A 25000-nucleotide genomic window follows, 5' to 3' on the forward strand; every position below is an offset into this window, starting at 1 on the left:
TGGGCAAATCTTGCCAAGTCAAGATGTGCCATGCTGATAGACTCATACCCAAAAAGAGTGCTGTAATGAAATCAAAAGGTGCTCCAACAAAGTATTAAAGGGTGTGTACACCTAAAACCTTCACCTAAAAGATTTCAGTTTGTTTTTCAATTGAGTTGTACAGTATGTATGTGTATATATATGTATATGTGTGTGTGTGTATGTGTGTATGTATATATATATATATATATATATATGTATATATATGTATATATATATGTATATATATATGTATGTGTATATATATATGTATGTATGTATATGTATATATATATAATTTTCTTCTATTATCGCTTACTCACACACAATGGGGGAAATATTTCCCTGGAAATGTCCCCTCCAGCTGATTTGGAGCACTGCAACATCTGGGTATCATCTCTTTACACTATGATTTTGGATATTATATATCTAATTTGCAAATCTGACCCAGAATCCTCTGGTGCATTGGTAACTATAAAAACAGGGATGCTTGCCTAGATGTGTTCTCACTTATAGAATATATATAATATAAAATCAAATAATTTGAGTTTTATAATAGATAGCAAGAGAAATCAGATAGTAGTTTGGTCTTGTTAGATCTCATCTAAGCATAATAGATTGCTATATTTATATGAAAAAAACAAAATGAACCTTTGCTCTAGAACCATGTACAATATGTATGCCTGCCCAATGACCAGAGCTGTATAGGCTGCTACCCAGTTGCGTATGCTGTTTAGTGGACCATATTATCTATTAGAAGGGAAAATGCATGTTCTCGCCTTAATTTGCTAGGTTCTGAGCAGGAGATAATTTATTTGTACTAATCCGTTTAAAGCAGCTCATCTGTACGTCAGCCGTACTATGTGTGAACAGATGACTGTGAATATGGAGTGCAATGAATTTTAAATGCACTGATATTACAATTGTGGCAAAGAACAAAGTGCTCATCAGTTTAAATACAAGAATTATTTTCTCTCCTCCGGAAATAAGCAATAAAATGCTAATTCTTCACTGTGTAGCTTTAGCAGTAAAGATCACTTTTACTGGCAGTTAGATCCACCAGCTTGTTATTTTATAGGTTAGGAAAAGGTCAATAAGCTCTTCAGTATGAATGTTCCAGACTAAAACTTGCTATATTTAGCATACCACTTATTGCTTATGGAATGGGAGCTGAGAGATGTGGTGCATTTTGTCTGATTACTACATTTTGTGCTTTATCTGATTTAAATATTATGACACTTTTGGATTGACTGATCATAACTTGCTTGTGTTCAGTCACACATTGGCAGTGTTTCTCCCAGGACTTAAATGCTGGTAAAATTTAAGCCAACATTAAAGTTACTTTATACACTCATTTTTTCTTTGCATAAATGTTTTGTAGATTATCTATTTACATAGCCCATAAAGTTGTGTTTTTTTAAAATGTACAGTTTTGCTTTTTTTAAAAAAAATAAAATTGCTCTGATTTTCAGACTCCTAACCAAGCCCCAAAGTTTTAGGAGAATACCGTCAGCTACCTACTTCAGCTTGCTCCTGTTTGTGTAAAGGGTCTTTTCATATGCAAAAGAAGGGGGGGGGGTGTCTTATTTCTCACTTGTAGTGGGCTTTCCAACTGCCTTCAACAGAGCTAAACTGAGAGCTTCTAAGTAAGTTTTTTTAATCTGTTTTATACTAGATTTTTATATCAGTATCTGTGCATTTTATTCTTTATAGTAGTGTCTGTTACATGCAGTTATACGAAAATGAGTGTATACTGTCCCTTTAAGCTAAACTCTATCTTATATAAAAAATGTATATGTTTATTACACAGAATATTAAATAACTGTTAAATCATGCAGTTAATGTATGCATTGGATAGCAGAAAATTGTATTATTTTGCAAAGTATTACACTGCTCCCACCTGTCTACTTAAAGGGATTCTAAACCCAAATTTCTTCTGTTAAGTGTGATCAGTCCACGGGTCATCATTACTTCTGGGATATTACTCCTCCCCAACAGGAAGTGCAAGAGGATTCACCCAGCAGAGCTGCATATAGCTCCTCCCCTCTACGTCACTCCCAGTCATTCTCTTGCACCCAACGACTAGATAGGATGTGTGAGAGGACTATGGTGATTATACTTAGTTTTATATCTTCAATCAAAAGTTTGTTATTTTAAAATAGCACCGGAGTGTGTTATTATCTCTCTGGCAGAGTTTGAAGAAGAATCTACCAGAGTTTTTGTTATGATTTTAGCCGGAGTAGTTAAGATCATATTGCTGTTTCTCGGCCATCTGAGGAGAGGTAAACTTCAGATCAGGGGACAGCGGGCAGATAAAAACTGCTACATACCTCTATGCAGATTCATCTTCTGACAATGGAATTGATGAGAAAATCCTGCCATACCGATATAATGTCATGTATGTATACTTTACACTTCAGTATTCTGGGGAATGGTACTTCACTAGAATTACACTGTAAGAAATACATAAAGCTGTTTAATAACTAGAGATTATGTTTAACGTTTTTGCTGGAATGTAAAATCGTTTTCATTTACTGAGGTACTGAGTGAATAAATGTTTGGGCACTATTTTTCCACTTGGCAGTTGCTTAATCTGTTTTCTGACAGTTTCTGTTCTCCCTCACTGCTGTGTGTGAGGGGGAGGGGCCGTTTTTTGGCGCTTTTACTACACATCAAATATTTCAGTCAGCAACTCATTGTATTCCCTGCATGATCCGGTTCATCTCTACAGAGCTCAGGGGTCTTCAAAACTTATTTTGAGGGAGGTAATTTCTCTCAGCAGAGCTGTGAGAATTATAGTTTGACTGAGATAAAAAACGTTTATTCTGTAATTTGTTTCCTGCTTTCAGAATTTGTTATCTTTGCTAATGGGATTAAACCTTTGCTAAAGTTGTGTTATTTACAAGGATTGAGGCTATAACTGTTTCAATTTATTAATTTTCAACTGTCATAGATCTTCTGTGCTTCTTAAAGGCACAGTACGTTTTAATATTATTCTAATTGAATTGTATTTCCAAGTTACAAGTTTATTTGCTAGTGTGTTAAACATGTCTGATTCAGAGGATGATACCTGTGTCATTTGTTGCAATGCCAAAGTGGAGCCCAATAGAAATTTATGTACTAACTGTATTGATGCTACTTTAAATAAAAGTCAATCTGTACAAATTGAACAAATTTCACCAAACAACGAGGGGAGAGTTATGCCGAATAACTCGCCTCACGTGTCAGTACCTACATCTCCCGCTCAGAGGGAGGTGCGTGATATTGTAGCGCCGAGTACATCTGGGCGGCCATTACAAATCACATTACAGGATATGGCTACTGTTATGACTGAGGTTTTGGCTAAATTACCAGAGCTAAGAGGTAAGCGTGATCACTCTGGGGTGAGAACAGAGTGCGCTGATAATATTAGGGCCATGTCAGACACTGCGTCACAGGTGGCAGAACATGAGGACGGAGAGCTTCATTCTGTGGGTGACGGTTCTGATCCAAACAGACTGGATTCAGATATTTCAAATTTTAAATTTAAACTGGAAAACCTCTGTGTATTACTAGGGGAGGTGTTAGCGGCTCTGAATGATTGTAACACAGTTGCAATACCAGAGAAAATGTGTAGGTTGGATAAATATTTTGCGGTACCGACGAGTACTGAGGTTTTTCCTATACCTAAGAGACTTACTGAAATTGTTACTAAGGAGTGGGATAGACCCGGTGTGCCGTTCTCACCCCCTCCGATATTTAGAAAAATGTTTCCAATAGACGCCACCACAAGGGACTTATGGCAAACGGTTCCTAAGGTGGAGGGAGCAGTTTCTACCTTAGCTAAGCGTACCACTATCCCGGTGGAGGATAGCTGTGCTTTTTCAGATCCAATGGATAAAAAATTAGAGGGTTACCTTAAGAAAATGTTTGTTCAACAAGGTTTTATATTGCAACCCCTTGCATGCATTGCGCCGATCACGGCTGCAGCGGCATTCTGGATTGAGTCTCTGGAAGAGAACATTGGTTCAGCTACTCTGGACGACATTACGGACAGGCTTAGAGTCCTTAAACTAGCTAATTCATTCATTTCGGAGGCCGTAGTACATCTTACTAAACTTACGGCGAAGAATTCAGGATTCGCCATTCAGGCACGCAGGGCGCTGTGGCTAAAATCCTGGTCAGCTGATGTTACTTCTAAGTCTAAATTGCTTAATATACCTTTCAAAGGGCAGACCTTATTCGGGCCCGGGTTGAAAGAGATTATCGCTGACATTACAGGAGGTAAAGGCCATGCCCTGCCTCAGGACAAAGCCAAAGCCAAGACTAGACAGTCTAATTTTCGTTCCTTTCGTAATTTCAAAGCAGGAGCAGCATCAACTTCCTCTGCACCAAAACAGGAAGGAGCTGTTGCTCGCTACAGACAAGGCTGGAAACCTAACCAGTCCTGGAACAAGGGCAAGCAGACTAGGAAACCTGCTGCTGCCCCTAAAACAGCATGAATTGAGGGCCCCCGATCCGGGATCGGATCTAGTGGGGGGCAGACTTTCTCTCTTCGCCCAGGCTTGGGCAAGAGATGTTCAGGATCCCTGGGCGCTAGAGATATCTCAGGGATACCTTCTGGACTTCAAATACTCTCCTCCAAGAGAGAGATTTCATCTGTCAAGATTGTCAACAATCCAGACAAAGAAAGAGGCGTTTCTACGCTGCGTACAAGAGCTCTTGTTAATGGGAGTAATCCATCCAGTTCCACGATCGGAACAGGGACAGGGGTTTTACTCAAATCTGTTTGTGGTTCCCAAAAAAGAGGGAACTTTCAGACCAATCCTGGACTTAAAGATCCTAAACAAATTCCTAAGAGTTCCATCGTTCAAGATGGAGACTATTCGGACAATTTTACCTATGATCCAAGAGGGTCAGTACATGACCACTGTAGATTTAAAAGATGCTTACCTTCACATACCGATTCACAAAGATCATTATCGGTACCTAAGGTTTGCCTTCCTAGACAGGCATTACCAGTTTGTGGCTCTTCCATTCGGATTGGCTACAGCTCCAAGAATCTTCACAAAGGTTCTGGGTGCTCTTCTGGCGGTACTAAGACCGCGGGGAATCTCGGTAGCTCCATACCTAGACGACATTCTGATACAAGCTTCAAGCTTTCAAACTGCCAAGTCTCATACAGAGTTAGTGCTGGCATTTCTAAGGTCACATGGATGGAAGGTGAACGAAAAGAAAAGTTCACTCGTTCCACTCACAAGAGTTCCCTTCCTGGGGACTCTTATAGATTCTGTAGAAATGAAGATTTACCTGACAGAGGACAGGCTAACAAGACTTCAAAGTGCTTGCCGCACCCTTCATTCCATTCAACACCCGTCAGTGGCTCAATGCATGGAGGTAATCAGCTTAATGGTAGCGGCAATGGACATAGTACCCTTTGCACGCTTACACCTCAGACCACTGCAACTGTGCATGCTAAGTCAGTGGAATGGGGATTACTCAGACTTATCCCCTTCTCTGAATCTGGATCAAGAGACCAGAAATTCTCTTCTATGGTGGCTTTCTCGGCCACATCTGTCCAGGGGGATGCCATTCAGCAGACCAGACTGGACAATTGTAACAACAGACGCCAGCCTTCTAGGTTGGGGTGCCGTCTGGAATTCTCTGAAGGCTCAGGGACAATGGAGTCAGGAGGAGAGTCTCCTGCCAATAAACATTCTGGAATTGAGAGCAGTCCTCAATGCCCTCCTGGCTTGGCCCCAGTTGACAACTCGGGGGTTCATCAGGTTTCAGTCGGACAACATCACGACTGTAGCTTACATCAACCATCAGGGAGGGACAAGAAGCTCCCTAGCTATGATGGAAGTATCAAAGATAATTTGCTGGGCAGAGTCTCACTCTTGCCACCTGTCAGCAATCCACATCCCGGGAGTGGAGAACTGGGAGGCGGATTTCTTAAGTCGTCAGACTTTTCATCCGGGGGAGTGGGAACTTCATCCGGAGGTCTTTGCCCAAATACTTCGACGTTGGGGCAAACCAGAGATAGATCTCATGGCGTCTCGACAGAACGCCAAGCTTCCTCGTTACGGGTCCAGATCCAGGGATCCAGGAGCAGTCCTGATAGATGCTCTGACAGCACCTTGGGACTTCAGGATGGCTTACGTGTTTCCACCCTTCCCGTTGCTTCCTCGATTGATTGCCAGAATCAAACAAGAGAGAGCATCAGTGATTCTAATAGCACCTGCGTGGCCACGCAGGACTTGGTATGCAGACCTGGTGGACTTGTCATCCTGTCCACCTTGGTCTCTACCTCTGAAACAGGACCTTCTGATACAGGGTCCCTTCAAACATCAAAATCTAACTTCTCTGAAGCTGACTGCTTGGAAATTGAACGCTTGATTTTATCAAGACGTGGGTTTTCTGAGTCAGTTATTGATACCTTAATACAGGCTAGGAAACCTGTTACCAGAAAGATTTACCATAAGATATGGCGTAAATACCTATATTGGTGTGAATCCAAAGGTTACTCTTGGAGTAAGGTTAGGATTCCTAGGATATTGTCTTTTCTACAAGAAGGTTTAGAAAAGGGTTTATCTGCTAGTTCATTAAAGGGACAGATCTCAGCTCTGTCCATTCTGTTACACAAACGTCTGTCAGAAGTTCCTGACGTCCAGGCTTTTTGTCAGGCTTTGGCCAGGATTAAGCCTGTGTTTAAAACTGTTGCTCCACCATGGAGTTTAAACCTTGTTCTTAATGTTTTACAGGGCGTTCCGTTTGAACCCCTTCATTCCATTGATATAAAGTTGTTATCTTGGAAAGTTCTATTTTTAATGGCTATTTCCTCGGCTCGAAGAGTCTCTGAATTATCAGCCTTACATTGTGATTCTCCTTATTTGATTTTTCATTCGGATAAGGTAGTCCTGCGTACTAAACCTGGGTTCTTACCTAAGGTAGTTACTAACAGGAATATCAATCAAGAGATTGTTGTTCCTTCTTTATGCCCAAATCCTTCTTCAAAGAAGGAACGTCTACTGCACAACCTGGATGTAGTCCGTGCTCTAAAATTTTACTTACAGGCAACTAAGGAATTTCGACAAACGTCTTCTCTGTTTGTCATTTACTCTGGGCAGAGGAGAGGTCAAAAAGCTTCCGCTACCTCTCTTTCTTTTTGGCTTCGTAGCATAATTCGTTTAGCTTATGAGACTGCTGGACAGCAGCCTCCTGAAAGAATTACAGCTCATTCTACTAGAGCTGTGGCTTCCACTTGGGCCTTCAAGAATGAGGCCTCTGTTGAACAGATTTGCAAGGCTGCAACTTGGTCTTCGCTTCATACTTTTTCCAAATTTTACAAATTTGACACTTTTGCTTCATCAGAGGCTATTTTTGGGAGAAAGGTTCTTCAGGCAGTGGTTCCTTCTGTATAAAGAGCCTGCCTATCCCTCCCGTCATCCGTGTACTTTTGCTTTGGTATTGGTATCCCAGAAGTAATGATGACCCGTGGACTGATCACACTTAACAGAAGAAAACATAATTTATGCTTACCTGATAAATTCCTTTCTTCTGTAGTGTGATCAGTCCACGGCCCACCCTGTTTTTAAGGCAGGTAAATATTTTTTAATTTATACTCCAGTCACCACTTCACCCTTGGCTTTTCCTTTCTCGTTGGTCCTTGGTCGAATGACTGGGAGTGACGTAGAGGGGAGGAGCTATATGCAGCTCTGCTGGGTGAATCCTCTTGCACTTCCTGTTGGGGAGGAGTAATATCCCAGAAGTAATGATGACCCGTGGACTGATCACACTACAGAAGAAAGGAATTTATCAGGTAAGCATAAATTATGTTTTTTCTTTAATGATTCAGACAGAGCCATGCAGTTTTATTGCTTGCTATCTTTATTTAAAATGCAGCAATGTAAAGCTTAGGAGCCGGCCCATTTTTGTTTCAGAACCTGGGTTACGCTTGCCTATTGATAGCTAAATCTAGCCACCAATAAGCAAGCGCTAACCAGGGTGCTGAACCTAGCCACCAATAAGCAAGCGCTAACCAGGGTGCTGAACCTTAAATGGGCTGGCTCCTAAGCTTTAAATTCCTGCTTATTAAATAAAGATGGCAACAGAACAAAGAAAAATTGATAATGGGAATAAATTAGAAAATTGCTTAAAAGTGCATGCTCTATCTGAATCGTGAAAAAGTTTGTTGTAGTATCCCTTTAATAATGCCACATTTTTTTCTGTGGAGAACACTGATGGATATATATTTCTTTCATGTAATTAGCAAGAGTCCATGAGCTAGTGACGTATGGGATATACATTCCTACCAGGAGGGGCAAAGTTTCCCAAACCTCAAAATGCCTATAAATACACCCCTCACCACACCCACAAATCAGTTATACAAACTTTGCCTCCCGTGGAGGTGGTGAAGTAAGTTTGTGCTAGATTCTACGTTGATATGCGCTCTGCAGCAGGTTGGAGCCCGGTTTTCCTCTCGGCGTGCAGTGAATGTCAGAGGGATGTGAAGAGAGTATTGCCTATTTGAATTCAATGATCTCCTTCTACAGGGTCTATTTCATAGGTTCTCTGTTATCGGTCGTAGAGATTCATCTCTTACCTCCCTTTTCAGATCGACGATATACTCTTATATATACCATTACCTCTACTGATTCTCGTTTCAGTACTGGTTTGGCTTTCTACTACATGTAGATGAGTGTCCTGGGGTAAGTAAGTCTTATTTTTGTGACACTCTAAGCTATAGTTGGGCACTTTTATATAAAGTTTTAAATATTTGTGTTTAAACATTTATTTGCCTTGATTCAGGATGTTCAATATTCCTTATTTTCATTATTTGGGATAATGCATTTGAATCAATTTTTTTCTTACCTTTAAAATTTGACTTTTTTCCCTGTGGGCTGTTAAGCTTGCGGGGGCTGAAAATGCTTCATTTTATTGAGTCATTCTTGGCGCAGACTTTTTTTGGCGCCAAAAAAATTCTTTGTTATTTCCGGCGTCATACTTGTCACCGGAAGTTGCGTAATTTTTTGACGTTTTTGCGCCAAAAGTGTCGGCGTTACCGGATGTGGCGTCATTTTTGGCGCTAAAAGCATTTAGGCGCCAAATAATGTGGGCGTCTTTTTTGGCGCTAAAAAATATGGGCGTCATTATTGTCTCCACATTATTTAAGTCACATTGTTTATTTGCTTCTGGTTGCTAGAAGCTTGTTCACTGGCATTTTTTCCCATTCCTGAAACTGTCATTTAAGGAATTTGATCAATTTTGCTTTATATGTTGTTTTTTCTATTACATATTGCAAGATGTCTCAGATTGACTCTGAATCAGAAGATACTTCTGGAAAATCGCTGCCTGATGCTGGATCTACCAAAGTTAAGTGTATTTGCTGTAAACTTGTGGTATCTGTTCCTCCAGCTGTTGTTTGTAATGAATGTCATGACAAACTTGTTAATGCAGATAATATTTCCTTTAGTAATGTTACATTACCTGTTGCTGTTCCATCAACATCTAATGTTCAGAGTGTTCCTTTTAACATAAGAGATTTTGTTTCTAAATCCATTAAGAAGGCTATGTCTGTTATTCCTCCTTCTAGTAAACGTAAAAGGTCTTTTAAAACTCCTCATTTTTCAGATGAATTTTTAAATGAACATCATTCTGATAATGATTGCTCTGGTTCAGAGGATTCTGTTTTAGAGGTTGATGCTGATAAATCTTCATATTTATTCAAAATGGAATTTATTCGTTCTTTACTTAAAGAAGTCTTCATTGCATTAGAAATAGAGGAATCTGGTCCTCTTGATACTAAATCTAATCTCCTGTAGTTATTCCAGAAGTTTTTCCTGTCCCTGATGCTATTTCTGAAGTAATTTCCAGGGAATGGAATAATTTGGGTAATTCATTTACTCCTTCTAAACGTTTTAAGCAATTATATCCTGTGCCATCTGACAGATTAGAGTTTTGGGACAAAATCCCTAAGGTTGATGGGGCTATCTCTACTCTTGCTAAACGTACTACTATTCCTACGGCAGATAGTACTTCCTTTAAGGATCCTTTAGATAGGAAAATTGAATCCTTTCTAAGAAAAGCTTACTTATGTTCAGGTAATCTTCTTAGACCTGCTATATCTTTAGCGGATGTTGCTGCAGCTTCAACTTTTTGGTTGGAAGCTTTAGCGCAACAAGTAACAGATCATAATTCTCATAGCATTGTTAATCTTCTTCAACATGCTAATAATTTTATTTCTGATGCCATCTTTGATCTCATTAGGGTTGATGTCAGGTATATGTCTCTAGCTATTTTAGCTAGAAGAGCTTTATGGCTTAAAACTTGGAATGCTGATATGTCTTCTAAGTCAACTTTGCTTTCCCTTTCTTTCCAGGGTAATAAATTATTTGGTTCACAGTTGGATCTATCATTTCAACTGTTACTGGGGGGAAAGGAACTTTTTTACCACAGGATAAAAAATCTAAAGGTAAATTTAGGTCTACTAATCGTTTTCGTTCCTTTCGTCATAATAAGGAACAAAAGCCTCATCCTTCCCCTACAGGAGCGGTATCAGTTTGGAAACCATCTCCAGTCTGGAATAAATCCAAACCTTTTAGAAAGCCAAAGCCAGCTCCCAAGTCAACATGAAGGTACGGCCCTCATTCCAGCCCAGCTGGTAGGGGGCAGATTACGATTTTTCAAAGAAATTTGGATCAATTCGATTCACAATCTTTGGATTCAGAACATTGTTTCACAAGGGTACAGAATAGGCTTCAAGATAAGGCCTCCTGCAAGAAGATTTTTTCTTTCCCGTGTCCCAGTAAATCCAGTGAAGGCTCAAGCATTTCTGAAATGTGTTTCATATTTACAGTTGGCTGGAGTAATTATGCCAGTTCCAGTTCTGGAACAGGGGCTGGGGTTTTACTCAAATCTCTTCATTGTACCAAAGAAGGAGAATTCCTTCAGACCAGTTCTGGATTTAAAAATATTGAATCATTATGTAAGGATACCAACATTCAAAATGGTAACTATAAGGACTATTCTGCCTTTTGTTCAGCAAGGGCATTATATGTCCACAATAGATTTACAGGATGCATATCTGCATATTCCGATTCATCCAGATCACTATCAGTTTCTGAGATTCTCTTTCCTAGACAAGCATTACCAGTTTGTGGCTTTGCCGTTTGGCCTAGCAACAGCTCCAAGGATTTTTACAAAGGTTCTCGGTGCTCTTCTGTCTGTAATCAGAGAACAGGGTATTGTGGTATTTCCTTATTTGGACGATATCTTGGTACTTGCTCAGTCTTCACATTTAGCAGAATCTCATACGAATTGACTTGTATTGTTTCTTCGAGAACATGGTTGGAGGATCAATTTACCAAAATGTTCATTGATTCCTCAGACAAGGGTAACCTTTTTAGGTTTCCAGATAGATTCAGTGTCCATGACTCTGTCTTTGACAGACAAGAGACGTCTAAAATTGGTTTCAGCTTGTCGAAACCTTCAGTCACAATCATTCCCTTCGGTAGCCTTATGCATGGAAATTCTAGGTCTTATGACTGCTGCATCGGACGCGATCCCCTTTGCTCATTTTCACATGCGACCTCTTTAGCTCTGTATGCTGAACCAGTGGTGCAGGGATTATACAAAGATATCTCAATTGATATCTTTAAAACCGATTGTACAACACTCTCTGATTCAGGGGGCTTCTTTTGTTCTTCCGACCTGGACTGTGATTTCAACAGATGCAAGTCTGACAGGTTGGGGAGCTGTTTGGGGGTCTCTGACAGCACAAGGGGTTTGGGAATCTCAGGAGGTGAGATTACCAATCAACATTTTGGAACTCCGTGCAATTTTCAGAGCTCTTCAGTCATGGCCTCTTCTAAAGAGAGAGTCGTTCATTTGTTTTCAGACGGACAATGTCACAACCGTGACATATGTCAATCATCAAGGAGGGACTCGCAGTCCTCTGGCTATGAAAGAAGTATCTCGAATGCTGGTATGGGCGGAATCCAGCTCCTGTCTAATTTCTGCAGTTCATATCCCAGGTATAGACAATTGGGAAGCGGATTATCTCAGTCGCCAAATGTTACATCCGGGCGAATGGTCTCTTCACCCAGAGGTATTTCTTCAGATTGTTCAAATGTGGGGACTTCCAGAAATAGATCTGATGGCTTCTCATCTAAACAAGAAGCTTCCCAGGTATCTGTCCAGATCCAGGGATCCTCAGGTGGAGGCAGTGGATGCATTGTCACTTCCTTGGAAGTATCATCCTGCCTATATCTTTCCGCCTCTAGTTCTTCTTCCAAGAGTAATTTCCAAGATTCTAAAGGAGTGCTAGTTTGTTCTGCTGGTGGCTCCAGCATGGCCTCACAGGTTTTGGTATGCGGATCTTGTCCGGATGGCCACTTGCCAACCGTGGACTCTTCCGTTAAGACCAGACCTTCTATCGCAAGGTCCTTTTTTCCATCAGGATCTCAAATCCTTAAATTTGAAGGTATGGAGATTGAACGCTTGATTCTCAGTCATAGAGGTTTCTCTGACTCTGTGATTAATACTATGTTACAGGCTCGTAAATCTGTATCTAGGAAGATATATTATCAAGTCTGGAAGATTTACATTTCTTGGTGTCTTTCTCATTTTTCCTGGCATTCTTTTAGAATTCCTAGAATTTTACAGTTTCTTCAGGATGGTTTGGATAAAGGTTTGTCTGCAAGTTCCTTGAAAGGACAAATCTCTGCTCTTTCTGTTCTTTTTCACAGAAAGATTGCTAGTCTTCCTGATATTCATTGTTCTGTACAAGCTTTGGTTCGTATAAAACCTGTCATTAAGTCAATTTCTCCTCCTTGGAGTTTGAATTTGGTTCTGGGGGCTCTTCAAGCTCCTCCGTTTGAACCTATGCATTCATGCTAGAAGAGTTTATGAATTATCTGCTCTTTCTTGTGAGTCTCCTTTTCTGATTTTTCATCAGGATAAGGCGGTGTTGCGAAGTTCTTTTAAATTTTTACCTAAGGTTGTGAATTCTAACAACATTAGTAGAGAAATTGTGGTTCCTTCATTGTGTCCTAATCCTAAGAATTCTAAGGAAAGATCGTTGCATTCTTTGGATGTAGTTAGAGCTTTGAAATATTATGTTGAAGCTACTAAAAATTTCCGAAAGACTTCTAGTCTATTTGTTATCTTTTCCGGTTCTAGGAAAGGTCAGAAGGCCTCTACCATTTCTTTGGCGTCTTGGTTAAAGTCTTTAATTCACCATGCTTATGTCGAGTCGGGTAAAACTCCGCCTCAAAGGATTACAGTTCATTCTACTAGGTCAGTTTCTACTTCCTGGGCGTTTAGGAATGAAGCTTCAGTTGATCAGATTTGCAAAGCAGCAACTTGGTCTTCTTTGCATACTTTTACTAAATTCTACCATTTTGATGTGTTTTCTTCTTCTGAAGCAGTTTTTGGTAGAAAAGTACTTCAGGCAGCTGTTTCAGTTTGATTCTTCTGCTTATAATTTCAGTTTTTTTCATTATAAGATTTAAACTTTGTTTTAGGTGTGGATTATTTTCAGCAGGAATTGGCTGTCTTTATTTTATCCCTCCCTCTCTAGTGACTCTTGCGTGGAAGATCCACATCTTGGGTATTCATTATCCCATACGTCACTAGCTCATTGACTCTTGCTAATTACATGAAAGAAAACATAATTTATGTAAGAACTTACCTGATAATTTAATTTCTTTCATATTAGCAAGAGTCCATGAGGCCCACCCTTTTTTGTGATGGTTATGATTTTTTTGTATAAAGCACAATTATTCCAATTCCTTATTTTTTATGCTTTCGCACTTTTTTCTTATCACCCCACTTCTTGGCTATGCGTTAAACTGATTTGTGGGTGTGGTGAGGGGTGTATTTATAGGCATTTTGAGGTTTGGGAAACTTTGCCCCTCCTGGTAGGTATGTATATCCCATACGTCACTAGCTCATGGACTCTTGCTAATATGAAAGAAATGAATTTATCAGGTAAGTTCTTACATAAATTATGTTTTTTCAGAATTAAAATGACAGAAAAGCTGGAAAAATGGGAAAATATTTGGGTAGTTTAAATGTCTGTTTTAACAAATGTCTACCATCTCCTATCCTGCTTATTACAACTATATTAGTATACATCTGTTTTTTTTTTTTTTTCTATATTGCAATTTTGCTTAAAATACCAAAGCCGGGTCATATTTTGATTTTTAATGGGACAGTCTACATCAATTGTCATATAAATGCATGTAATCGACGCCACTTTAAAGAATATACACAGACCTAAAATTCCAGAATTTTTTTTTTTTAAACTTCTTTAGAAGCTCCCAGTTTAGCACTGTTGATGAGGCTAGACTGGGACACCCAGTGAAAGGGGTTGGGAAATCTGGATGAGCAGACACTCCCCCTTCCCTACATATGAAAAGACCCATTAGACAAACAGGAGCACAAATGGAATTTGTATACATCAGTATACATCTAAAACTTAGGGGCTTGATTAGGAGTCTGAAAAGGAGCAGAATCTTATTGAAAAAAAAAACATACTATACATTGTTACAAAATCACTCCCAGATAGGCTATATAAATGGATCATCTAGAAAACAATGAGGGAACGAAAAATCTAGCGTACAATGTCCATTTAACCTTTGAGACTGCTGGTCCTCTTCATTTTTGCTTAGTAATTTTATTTTTGGTTTCGTTGAGACATCCTATAAAATAGTAATCAGCAGGTTAAGATTATATTTAGTTTAAAGGGACAGTCTGCAGCTTAATCCAAAGTAAGACTTTAAGATGACTATGGTGTAAATAGCCTCCTGCTCCCTTTCTATATCATGCAGCAGTAACAGTAAAAAGTTATTTTAAGATGACTATTGTTTCTCGTCACTTTGAGATGGCTGCCAAGCTCTGCCCACTGATGACATCACGATCTGGGCTGCATCTATGCACTCTGCTGAATAGCATTGACAGTCTGTTGAATCCATTTTGTGAGTCTTTTTTTGTAACTAGTGAAGCCTTTAATGCAGCCCAGATCATGTCTTTAATGCAGCCCAGATCACGAGGTCATCAGTGGCCAGAGCTTGGCAGTCATTTCAAAGTGACCAGAAATAACATTCATTTTAATATAACTTTCTTACTGTTAATGCTGCATAATATAGAAATGGTGGAGAAGGACATTTGCGGCTTAATCTAAAGTAAGAATTAAAGTGATGGTAAACTCTCCCCCTTTGGATAAACAGATCCAGAATGTTAGTGATATTTTAGATAGTTTAATTCATCAGGTTTAATGAAGTTGCGTTATAACTTTTTAATTTAGATATGAAATTCAAAATATCATGCATTCGGCCGCCCACTTCAAAGTCAGTTTTTTCTGTGAGTTAATAGTTTGAACTGTTCACCAATCAACCCTCTAGCTACAACAAAAGTGCCACAAGGGGAGAGTGCTGATTGGACAACAATTCAAACCTTTAGCTCACAAAAAATTGACTTTTGCAGTGGGCAGCGGAGCCAGGGGTGTTTGAATTTCATATTGATATTAAAAAGTAAGTTATAGCGCAACTTCATTAAAACTGATGAATTAAACTCCATCTAAAATATCGCTAACATTCAGGATCTGTTTTTATAAATTGAAGAGTTTACCATTACTTTAACATGACTTAGGTGTAGACTGTCCCTTTTAAGAAAGGTATGTGAAAAACATTCTTCTCTATATGACTTAGCAAATGTATAAATCCTTCAGCGGGATTTAATGGCAATTTGATCTGTATGTTTGGGATTTTTACTTAACTGATTACTTCCTTTCTTCCCACTGTAGGAACAAAGTCCCAGTAACCAAACCTCCATCGCTATGATGCAGGAACCACCAGAGATGATGGAAGAAACTGTAACTGTTGAGGAAGATCCGGGAACTCCCACTTCACACGTGTCAGTTGTGACATCCGATGATGGTACCACTAGAAGGACCGAGACCAAAGTAATTAGCCACTTTGTAATCTGTTGTTTAAAGGAGAATGTACTTGGGCAAGCAGCTGTGAATATTTAAATTTTATTCAAAGCCATTGCAGGAATACCCTTTCAAATGGACTAGGATCTCTTTTTCAGCTCCATACTGGGAGGTTGATTTCTTCCACTGCCTTTGTTTAACTACAATATATGGCCAAAACTATGTCAACACTCTTACTAATTGAGTTCAGGTGTTTCATCCACACCATAAACATGTGCATAAAACCAAGCACAGGAAACCTCCATAGGTAAACATTGGTAGTACAATGGGTCATACTGCAAAAAGTCGGTTCGGCCAAATTAAGTGTTGTTGCTCCTAGAAGATTCCACTTCACAATAACAGCAGCGTTACAAACTGAAAATCAAACACAGTATAGGATTTCTAGAGTTCAAGATTTCCTCTTAAAGCAACGTGAGCACAAGAATGCTATAGTATCTGCCAGTCTGATGGAAGAATTTGGTTGCAGAGTATGTCAGGATAATGCTACCTACTAAAATGCATAGTGCCTGCTGTAGAATTTGTTGCTGTAGTATTTAGATCGCTCTTCATTGGACCTAAGGGGCCTAGCCCAAACCCGTATCCCCCCTCCACCAAATAGATTTTAGACAATTGGGTGCTTTCAACTTTGTGGCAACAGTTTTCGGAAGGCCCAAATTGTTCCAGCATGACCTGTGCACAGAGTAACTAAGTGAGGTCTATGAGGACATGGTTTGAAGAGAACCTGACCTCACAATTGTTCTTTAGGCTGATTGTGTACAAATTCCCTCAATCCAAAATCTTTTCAAAAGCCAAAGACAATCTAAAATGCCTTCTTAGAAGAGTTGCAGCCACAAAAGGGGGGGGGGGGGGCAACTATATTAATAGTAATGGAGTGGTATGTCCAACAAGCTCATATGGGTGTGGTGGTCAGGTATTTACATTAATTTGGCCATATAGTGTAGCTTTTCTGTAGCCAGTACTGCAGCATTGAAAGTTTCTGTATAGGTGACGGTTCAACAAGCAAAATCAGATATTTCAAATGAAAAATAAAGATAAAGGAGCTATTTGTAAACCATTCAATACTCTTTAGCAGGTAAAATATATCATTTGGAAACGGTGGCGAAAATCCTGGCACTGCAGACCCTGCAATGCTGATGGGACCCGCAGGCAAGAGGGGCCCGCTGCCTGTCCAGCTTTTGAGGGCTGGTTGGCCGCTGCAGCCTGCTGTGGAACAGTGACAGGGAGCAGAGGGGGGCCACAGAGCAACAGTGCACCTTGCAAGGCTTCTCCGCTACAGGCCAGGCATCGGGGGAGGGGGGTTAGGGGAAAATCAGGGGCCAGGGGGGCCTAGAGCAACAATTGCTGGGGGCATAGAAAAAAAATTGTTCTGTAACTTTAAAGGGAAAAGTATATGGCAAATGTATAAACGGTAGTTAATCTAATTTTTTTTACATTATTTTGTACATCATTCACATGAAAGCTGAATCTGCCCTTAGTTTAATTTCTGGTAAGTTTCTTACTGTAGAATTCAAAGTGCATTATTTCCAGAAATTAAGAAGAGCATGCAGTGCCTTTATTGTGAAGGTCACAACGTAGTCTGCAATTTACACCATTTAATATTTTATAAAATTGTAGATCTGATATTTAGGTAAGGCAATCCCCTCACAGCATTGGAGTTGCTGTACTGGTGTCCAGTATCAAACTGAACAATCCAGTATATACACTAAGCTGCCTTATAAAATCTATATATTTAAAACATTTATATTGATGTTTTTGTTGTTGTTGCAAGTTCCTTAAGCAGAGGCCACTATTTTAAAAGTCTGCCTATTTCTTGATCATTAATACATATGGAGGCAAAAAGAAGTGGAATTCTTTGTTTCATTTTTTATATTTCTTTCATGTAATTAGCAAGAGTCCATGAGCTAGTGACGTATGGGATATACATTCCTACCAGGAGGGGCAAAGTTTCCCAAACCTCAAAATGCCTACAAATACACCCCTCACCACACCCACAAATCAGTTTTACAAACTTTGCCTCCTATGGAGGTGGTGAAGTAAGTTTGTGCTAGATTCTACGTTGATATGCGCTCCGCAGCAGGTTGGAGCCCGGTTTTCCTCTCAGCGTGCAGTGAATGTCAGAGGGATGTGAGGAGAGTATTGCCTATTTGAATGCAGTGATCTCCTTCTACGGGGTCTATTTCATAGGTTCTCTGTTATCGGTCGTAGAGATTCATCTCTTACCTCCCTTTTCAGATTGAATATATATATATATATATATATATATATATATATAATTACCTCTGCTGATTTTTGTTTCAGTACTGGTTTGGCTTTCTACAAACATGTAGATGAGTGTCCTGGGGTAAGTAAGTCTTATTTTCTGTGACACTCTAAGCTATGGTTGGGCACTTTTTTAATAAAGTTCTAAATATATGTATTCAAACATTTATTTGCCTTGACTCAGGATGTTCAACATTCCTTATTTTCAGACAGTCAGTTTCATATTTGGGATAATGCACTTGAATCAATTATTTTTCTTACCTTAAAAATTTGACTTTTTTCCCTGTGGGCTGTTAGGCTCGCGGGGGCTGAAAATGCTTCATTTTATTGCGTCATTCTTGGCGCGGACTTTTTTGGCGCAAAAAATCTTTTCTGTTTCCGGCGTCATACGTGTCGCCAGAAGTTGCGTCATTTTTGACGTTCTTTTGCGCCAAAAATGTCGGCGTTCCGGACGTGGCGTCATTTTTGGCGCCTAAAGCATTTAGGCGCCATATAATGTGGGCGTCTTATTTGGCGCTAAAAAAATATGGGCGTCGCTTTTGTCTCCACATTATTTAAGTCTCATTTTTCTTTGCTTCTGGTTGCTAGAAGCTTGTTCCTTGGCATTTTTTCCCATTCCTGAAACTGTCATTTAAGGAATTTGATCAATTTTGCTTTATATGTTGTTTTTTCTCTTACATATTGCAAGATGTCTCACGTTGCATCTGAGTCAGAAGATACTTCAGGAAAATCGCTGTCTGGTGCTGGAACTACCAAAGCTAAGTGTATCTGCTGTAAACTTTTGGTAGCTGTTCCTCCAGCTGTTGTTTGTATTAATTGTCATGACAAACTTGTTAATGCAGATAATATTTCCTTTAGTAATGTACCATTACCTGTTGCAGTTCCATCAACATCTAATGTTCAGAATGTTCCTGATAACATAAGAGATTTTGTTTCTGAATCCATCAAGAAGGCTATGTCTGTTATTCCTCCTTCTAGTAAACATAAAAAATCTTTTAAAACTTCTCTTTATACAGATGAATTTTTAAATGAACATCATCATTCTGATTCTAATGACTCTTCTGGTTCAGAGGATTCTGTCTCAGAGGTTGATGCTGATAAATCTTCATATTTATTTAAAATGGAATTTATTTGTTCTTTACTTAAAGAAGTACTAATTGCTTTAGAAATTGAGGATTCTGGTCCTCTTGATACTAAATCTAAACGTTTAGATAAGGTCTTTAAATCTCCTGTGGTTATTCCAGAAGTTTTTCCTGTTCCTGGTGCTATTTCTGAAGTAATTTCCAGAGAATGGAATAATTTGGGTAATTCATTTACTCCTCCTAAACGTTTTAAGCAATTATATCCTGTGCCGTCTGACAGATTAGAATTTTGGGACAAAATCCCTAAAGTTGATGGGGCTATTTATACCCTTGCTAAACGTACTACTATTCCTACGTCAGATGGTACTTCCTTTAAGGATCCTTTAGATAGGAAAATTGAATCCTTTCTAAGAAAAGCTTATCTGTGTTCAGGTAATCTTCTTAGACCTGCTATATCATTGGCTGATGTTGCTGCAGCTTCAACTTTTTGGTTGGAAACTTTAGCGCAACAAGTAACAGATCATGATTCTCATAATATTATTATTCTTCTTCAACATGCTAATAATTTTATCTGTGATGCCATTTTTGATATTATCAGAGTTGATGTCAGGTTTATGTCTCTAGCTATTTTAGCTAGAAGAGCTTTATGGCTTAAAACTTGGAATGCTGATATGTCTTCTAAATCAACTCTACTTTCCATTTCTTTCCAGGGTAACAAATTATTTGGTTCTCAGTTGAGATAATAGAATCCAACTGTTACTGGTGGGAAAGGAACTTTTTTACCACAGGATAAAAAATCTAAGGGTAAAAACAGGGCTAATAATCGTTTTCGTTCCTTTCGTTTCAACAAAGAACAAAAGCCTGATCCTTCATCCTCAGGAGCAGTTTCAGTTTGGAAACCATCTCCAGTCTGGAATAAATCCAAGCCTTCTAGAAAAGCAAAGCCAGCTTCTAAGTCCACATGAAGGTGCGGCCCTCATTCCAGCTCAGCTGGTAGGGGGCAGGTTACGTTTTTTCAAAGAAATTTGGATCAATTCTGTTCACAATCTTTGGATTCAGAACATTGTTTCAGAAGGGTACAGAATTGGTTTCAAGATGAGACCTCCTGCAAAGAGATTTTTTCTTTCCCGTGTCCCAGTAAATCCAGTGAAAGCTCAAGCATTTCTGAAATGTGTTTCAGATCTAGAGTTGGCTGGAGTAATTATGCCAGTTCCAGTTCTGGAACAGGGGCTGGGGTTTTATTCAAATCTCTTCATTGTACCAAAGAAGGAGAATTCCTTCAGACCAGTTCTGGATCTAAAAATATTGAATCGTTATGTAAGGATACCAACGTTCAAAATGGTAACTGTAAGGACTATCTTGCCTTTTGTTCAACAAGGGCATTATATGTCCACAATAGATTTACAGGATGCATATCTGCATATTCCGATTCATCCAGATCATTATCAGTTCCTGAGATTCTCTTTTCTGGACAAGTATTACCAGTTTGTGGCTCTGCCGTTTGGCCTAGCTACAGCTCCAAGAATTTTTACAAAGGTTCTCGGTGTCCTTCTGTCTGTAATCAGAGAACAGGGTATTGTGGTATTTCCTTATTTGGACGATATCTTGGTACTTGCTCAGTCTTTACATTTAGCAGAATCTCATACGAATCGACTTGTGTTGTTTCTTCAAGATCATGGTTGGAGGATCAATTCACTAAAAAGTTCATTGATTCCTCAGACAAGGGTAACCTTTCTGGGTTTCCAGATAGATTCAGTGTCCATGACTCTGTCTTTGACAGACAAGAGACGTCTAAAATTGATTTCTTCTGTTAAGTGTGATCAGTCCACGGGTCATCATTACTTCTGGGATATTACTCCTCCCCAACAGGAAGTGCAAGAGGATTCACCCAGCAGAGCTGCATATAGCTCCTCCCCTCTACGTCACTCCCAGTCATTCTCTTGCACCCAACGACTAGATAGGATGTGTGAGAGGACTATGGTGATTATACTTAGTTTTATATCTTCAATCAAAAGTTTGTTATTTTAAAATAGCACCGGAGTGTGTTATTACCTCTCTGGCAGAGTTTGAAGAAGAATCTACCAGAGTTTTTGCTATGATTTTAGCCGGAGTAGTTAAAGGGACACTGAACCCAAATATTTTCTTTTGTGATTCAGACAGAGCATGCAATTTTAAGCAACTTTCTAATTTACTCCTATTATCAAATTTTCTTGATTCTCTTGGTATCTTTATTTGAAATGCAAGAATCTAAGTTTAGATGCCAGCCCATTTTTGGTGAATAACCTGGGTTATTCTTGCTAATTGGTGGATAAATTCATCCACCAATAAAAAAGTTCTGCCCAGAGTTCTGAACCAAAAAAGAAGCTTAGATGCCTTCTTTTTCAAATAAAGATAGCAAGTGAACAAAGAAAAATTGTTAATAGGAGTAAATTAGAAAGTTGCTTAAAATTGCATGCTCTATCTGAATCATGAAAGAAAAAATTTGGGTTCAGTGTCCCTTTAAGATCATATTGCTGTTTCTCGGCCATCTGAGGAGAGGTAAACTTCAGATCAGGGGACAGCGGGCAGATGAATCTGCATAGAGGTATGTAGCAGCTTTTATTTTCTGACAATGGAATTGATGAGAAAATCCTGCCATACCGATATATAATGTCATGTATGTATACTTTACACTTCAGTATTCTGGGGAATGGTACTTCACTAGAATTACACTGTAAGAAGTACATAAAGCTGTTTAATAACTAGAAATTATGTTTAACGTTTTTGCTGGAATGTAAAATCGTTTTCATTTGCTGAGGTACTGAGTGAATAAATGTTTGGGCACTATTTTTCCACTTGGCAGTTGCTTAATCTTTTTTCTGACAGTTTCTGTTCTCTCTCACTGCTGTGTGTGAGGGGGAGGGGCCGTTTTTTGGCGCTTTTGCTACGCATCAAATATTTCAGTCAGCAGCTCATTGTATTTCCTGCATGATCCGGTTCATCTCTACAGAGCTCAGGGGTCTTCAAAACTTATTTTGAGGGAGGTAATTTCTCTCAGCAGAGCTGTGAGAATTATAGTTTGACTGAGATAAAAAACGTTTATTCTGTAATTTGTTTCCTGCTTTCAGAATTTGTTATCTTTGCTAATGGGATTAAACCTTTGCTAAAGTTGTGTTGTTTACACTATAACTGTTTTCAATTTATTAATTTTCAACTGTCATAGATCTTCTGTGCTTCTTAAAGGCACAGTACGTTTTTAATATTATTCTAATTGAATTGTATTCCAAGTTGCAAGTTTATTTGCTAGTGTGTTAAACATGTCTGATTCAGAGGATGATACCCGTGTCATTTGTTGCAATGCCAAAGTGGAGCCCAATAGAAATTTATGTACTAACTGTATTGATGCTACCTCTCTTTCTTTTTGGCTTCGTAGCATAATTCGTTTAGCTTATGAGACTGCTGGACAGCAGCCTCCTGAAAGAATTACAGCTCATTCTACTAGAGCTGTGGCTTCCACTTGGGCCTTCAAGAATGAGGCCTCTGTTGAGCAGATTTGCAAGGCTGCAACTTGGTCTTCGCTTCATACTTTTTCCAAATTTTACAAATTTGACACTTTTGCTTCATCGGAGGCTATTTTTGAGAGAAAGGTTCTTCAGGCAGTGGTTCCTTCTGTATAAAGAGCCTGCCTATCCCTCCCGTCATCCGTGTACTTTTGCTTTGGTATTGGTATCCCAGAAGTAATGATGACCCGTGGACTGATCACACTTAACAGAAGAAAACATAATTTATGCTTACCTGATAAATTCCTTTCTTCTGTAGTGTGATCAGTCCACGGCCCGCCCTGTTTTAAGGCAGGTAAATATTTTTTAATTTATACTCCAGTCACCACTTCACCCTTGGCTTTTCCTTTCTCGTTGGTCCTTGGTCGAATGACTGGGAGTGACGTAGAGGGGAGGAGCTATATGCAGCTCTGCTGGGTGAATCCTCTTGCACTTCCTGTTGGGGAGGAGTAATATCCCAGAAGTAATGATGACCCGTGGACTGATCACACTACAGAAGAAAGGAATTTATCAGGTAAGCATAAATTATGTTTTTCAGCTTGTCAAAACCATCAGTCACAATCATTCCCTTCGGTAGCCTTATGCATGGAAATTCTAGGTCTTATGACTGCTGCATCGGACGTGATCCCCTTTGCTCGTTTTCACATGTGACCTCTTCAGCTCTGTATGCTGAATCAATGGTGCAGGGATTACACAAAGATATCTCAATTAATATCTTTAAAACCGATTGTACGACACTCTCTAACGTGGTGGACAGATCACCATCGTTTAATTCAGGGGGCTTCTTTTGTTCTTCCGACCTGGACTGTAATTTCAACAGATGCAAGTCTTACAGGTTGGGGAGCTGTGTGGGGATCTCTGACAGCACAAGGAGTTTGGGAATCTCAGGAGGTGAGATTACCGATCAATATTTTGGAACTCCGTGCAATTTTCAGAGCTCTTCAGTCTTGGCCTCTTCTGAAGAGAGAATCGTTCATTTGTTTTCAGACAGACAATGTCACAACTGTGGCATACATCAATCATCAAGGAGGGACTCACAGTCCTCTGGCTATGAAAGAAGTATCTCGAATTCTGGTTTGGGCGGAATCCAGCTCCTGTCTAATCTCTGCGGTTCATATCCCAGGTATAGACAATTGGGAAGCGGATTATCTCAGTCGCCAAACGTTGCATCCGGGCGAATGGTCTCTTCACCCAGAGGTATTTCTTCAGATTGTTCAAATGTGGGAGCTTCCAGAGATAGATCTGATGGCGTCTCATCTAAACAAGAAACTTCCCAGGTATCTGTCCAGATCCCGGGATCCTCAGGCGGAAGCAGTGGATGCATTATCCCTTCCTTGGAAGTATCATCCTGCCTATATCTTTCCGCCTCTAGTTCTTCTTCCAAGAGTAATCTCCAAGATTCTGAAGGAATGCTCGTTTGTTCTGCTGGTAGCTCCGGCATGGCCTCACAGGTTTTGGTATGCGGATCTTGTCCGGATGGCCTCTTGTCAGCCGTGGACTCTTCCGTTAAGACCAGACCTTCTGTCGCAAGGTCCTTTTTTCCATCAGGATCTCAAATCCTTAAATTTAAAGGTATGGAGATTGAACGCTTGATTCTTGGTCAAAGAGGTTTCCCTGACTCTGTGATTAATACTATGTTACAGGCTCGTAAATCTGTATCTAGAGAGATATATTATAGAGTCTGGAAGACTTATATTTCTTGGTGTCTTTCTCATCATTTTTCTTGGCATTCTTTTAGAATTCCGAGAATTTTACAGTTTCTTCAGGATGGTTTAGATAAAGGTTTATCCGCAAGTTCTTTGAAAGGACAAATCTCTGCTCTTTCTGTTCTTTTTCACAGAAAGATTGCTAATCTTCCTGATATTCATTGTTTTGTACAAGCTTTGGTTAGTATAAAACCTGTCATTAAGTCAATTTCTCCTCCTTGGAGTTTGAATTTGGTTCTGGGGGCTCTTCAAGCTCCTCCTTTTGAACTCATGCATTCATTGGACATTAAATTACTTTCTTGGAAAGTTTTGTTCCTTTTGGCGATCTCTTCTGCCAGAAGAGTCTCTGAATTATCTGCTCTTTCTTGTGAGTCTCCTTTTCTGATTTTTCATCAGGATAAGGCGGTGTTGCGAACTTCT

The 25000-nt window shown here is 39.5% G+C and overlaps 1 protein-coding gene across 4 annotated transcripts in view; it reads left to right on the forward strand.

Moving 5' to 3' along the window:
• ARVCF (ARVCF delta catenin family member) overlaps positions 1-25000 on the forward strand; it is a 929071-nt gene that overhangs the window by 734286 nt on the left and 169785 nt on the right. For all 4 annotated transcript variants that reach the window (XM_053701911.1, XM_053701912.1, XM_053701909.1 and 1 more), the window contains one exon: positions 15806-15964. In XM_053701911.1, coding sequence (XP_053557886.1) covers positions 15839-15964 — 126 coding nt within the window. In that variant the 5' untranslated portion in view covers positions 15806-15838. The remainder of the gene's footprint in view (positions 1-15805; positions 15965-25000) is intronic.

This window comes from Bombina bombina, chromosome 2 (assembly GCF_027579735.1).
Source record: "Bombina bombina isolate aBomBom1 chromosome 2, aBomBom1.pri, whole genome shotgun sequence".
NCBI classification, from domain to species: Eukaryota; Metazoa; Chordata; class Amphibia; order Anura; family Bombinatoridae; genus Bombina; species Bombina bombina.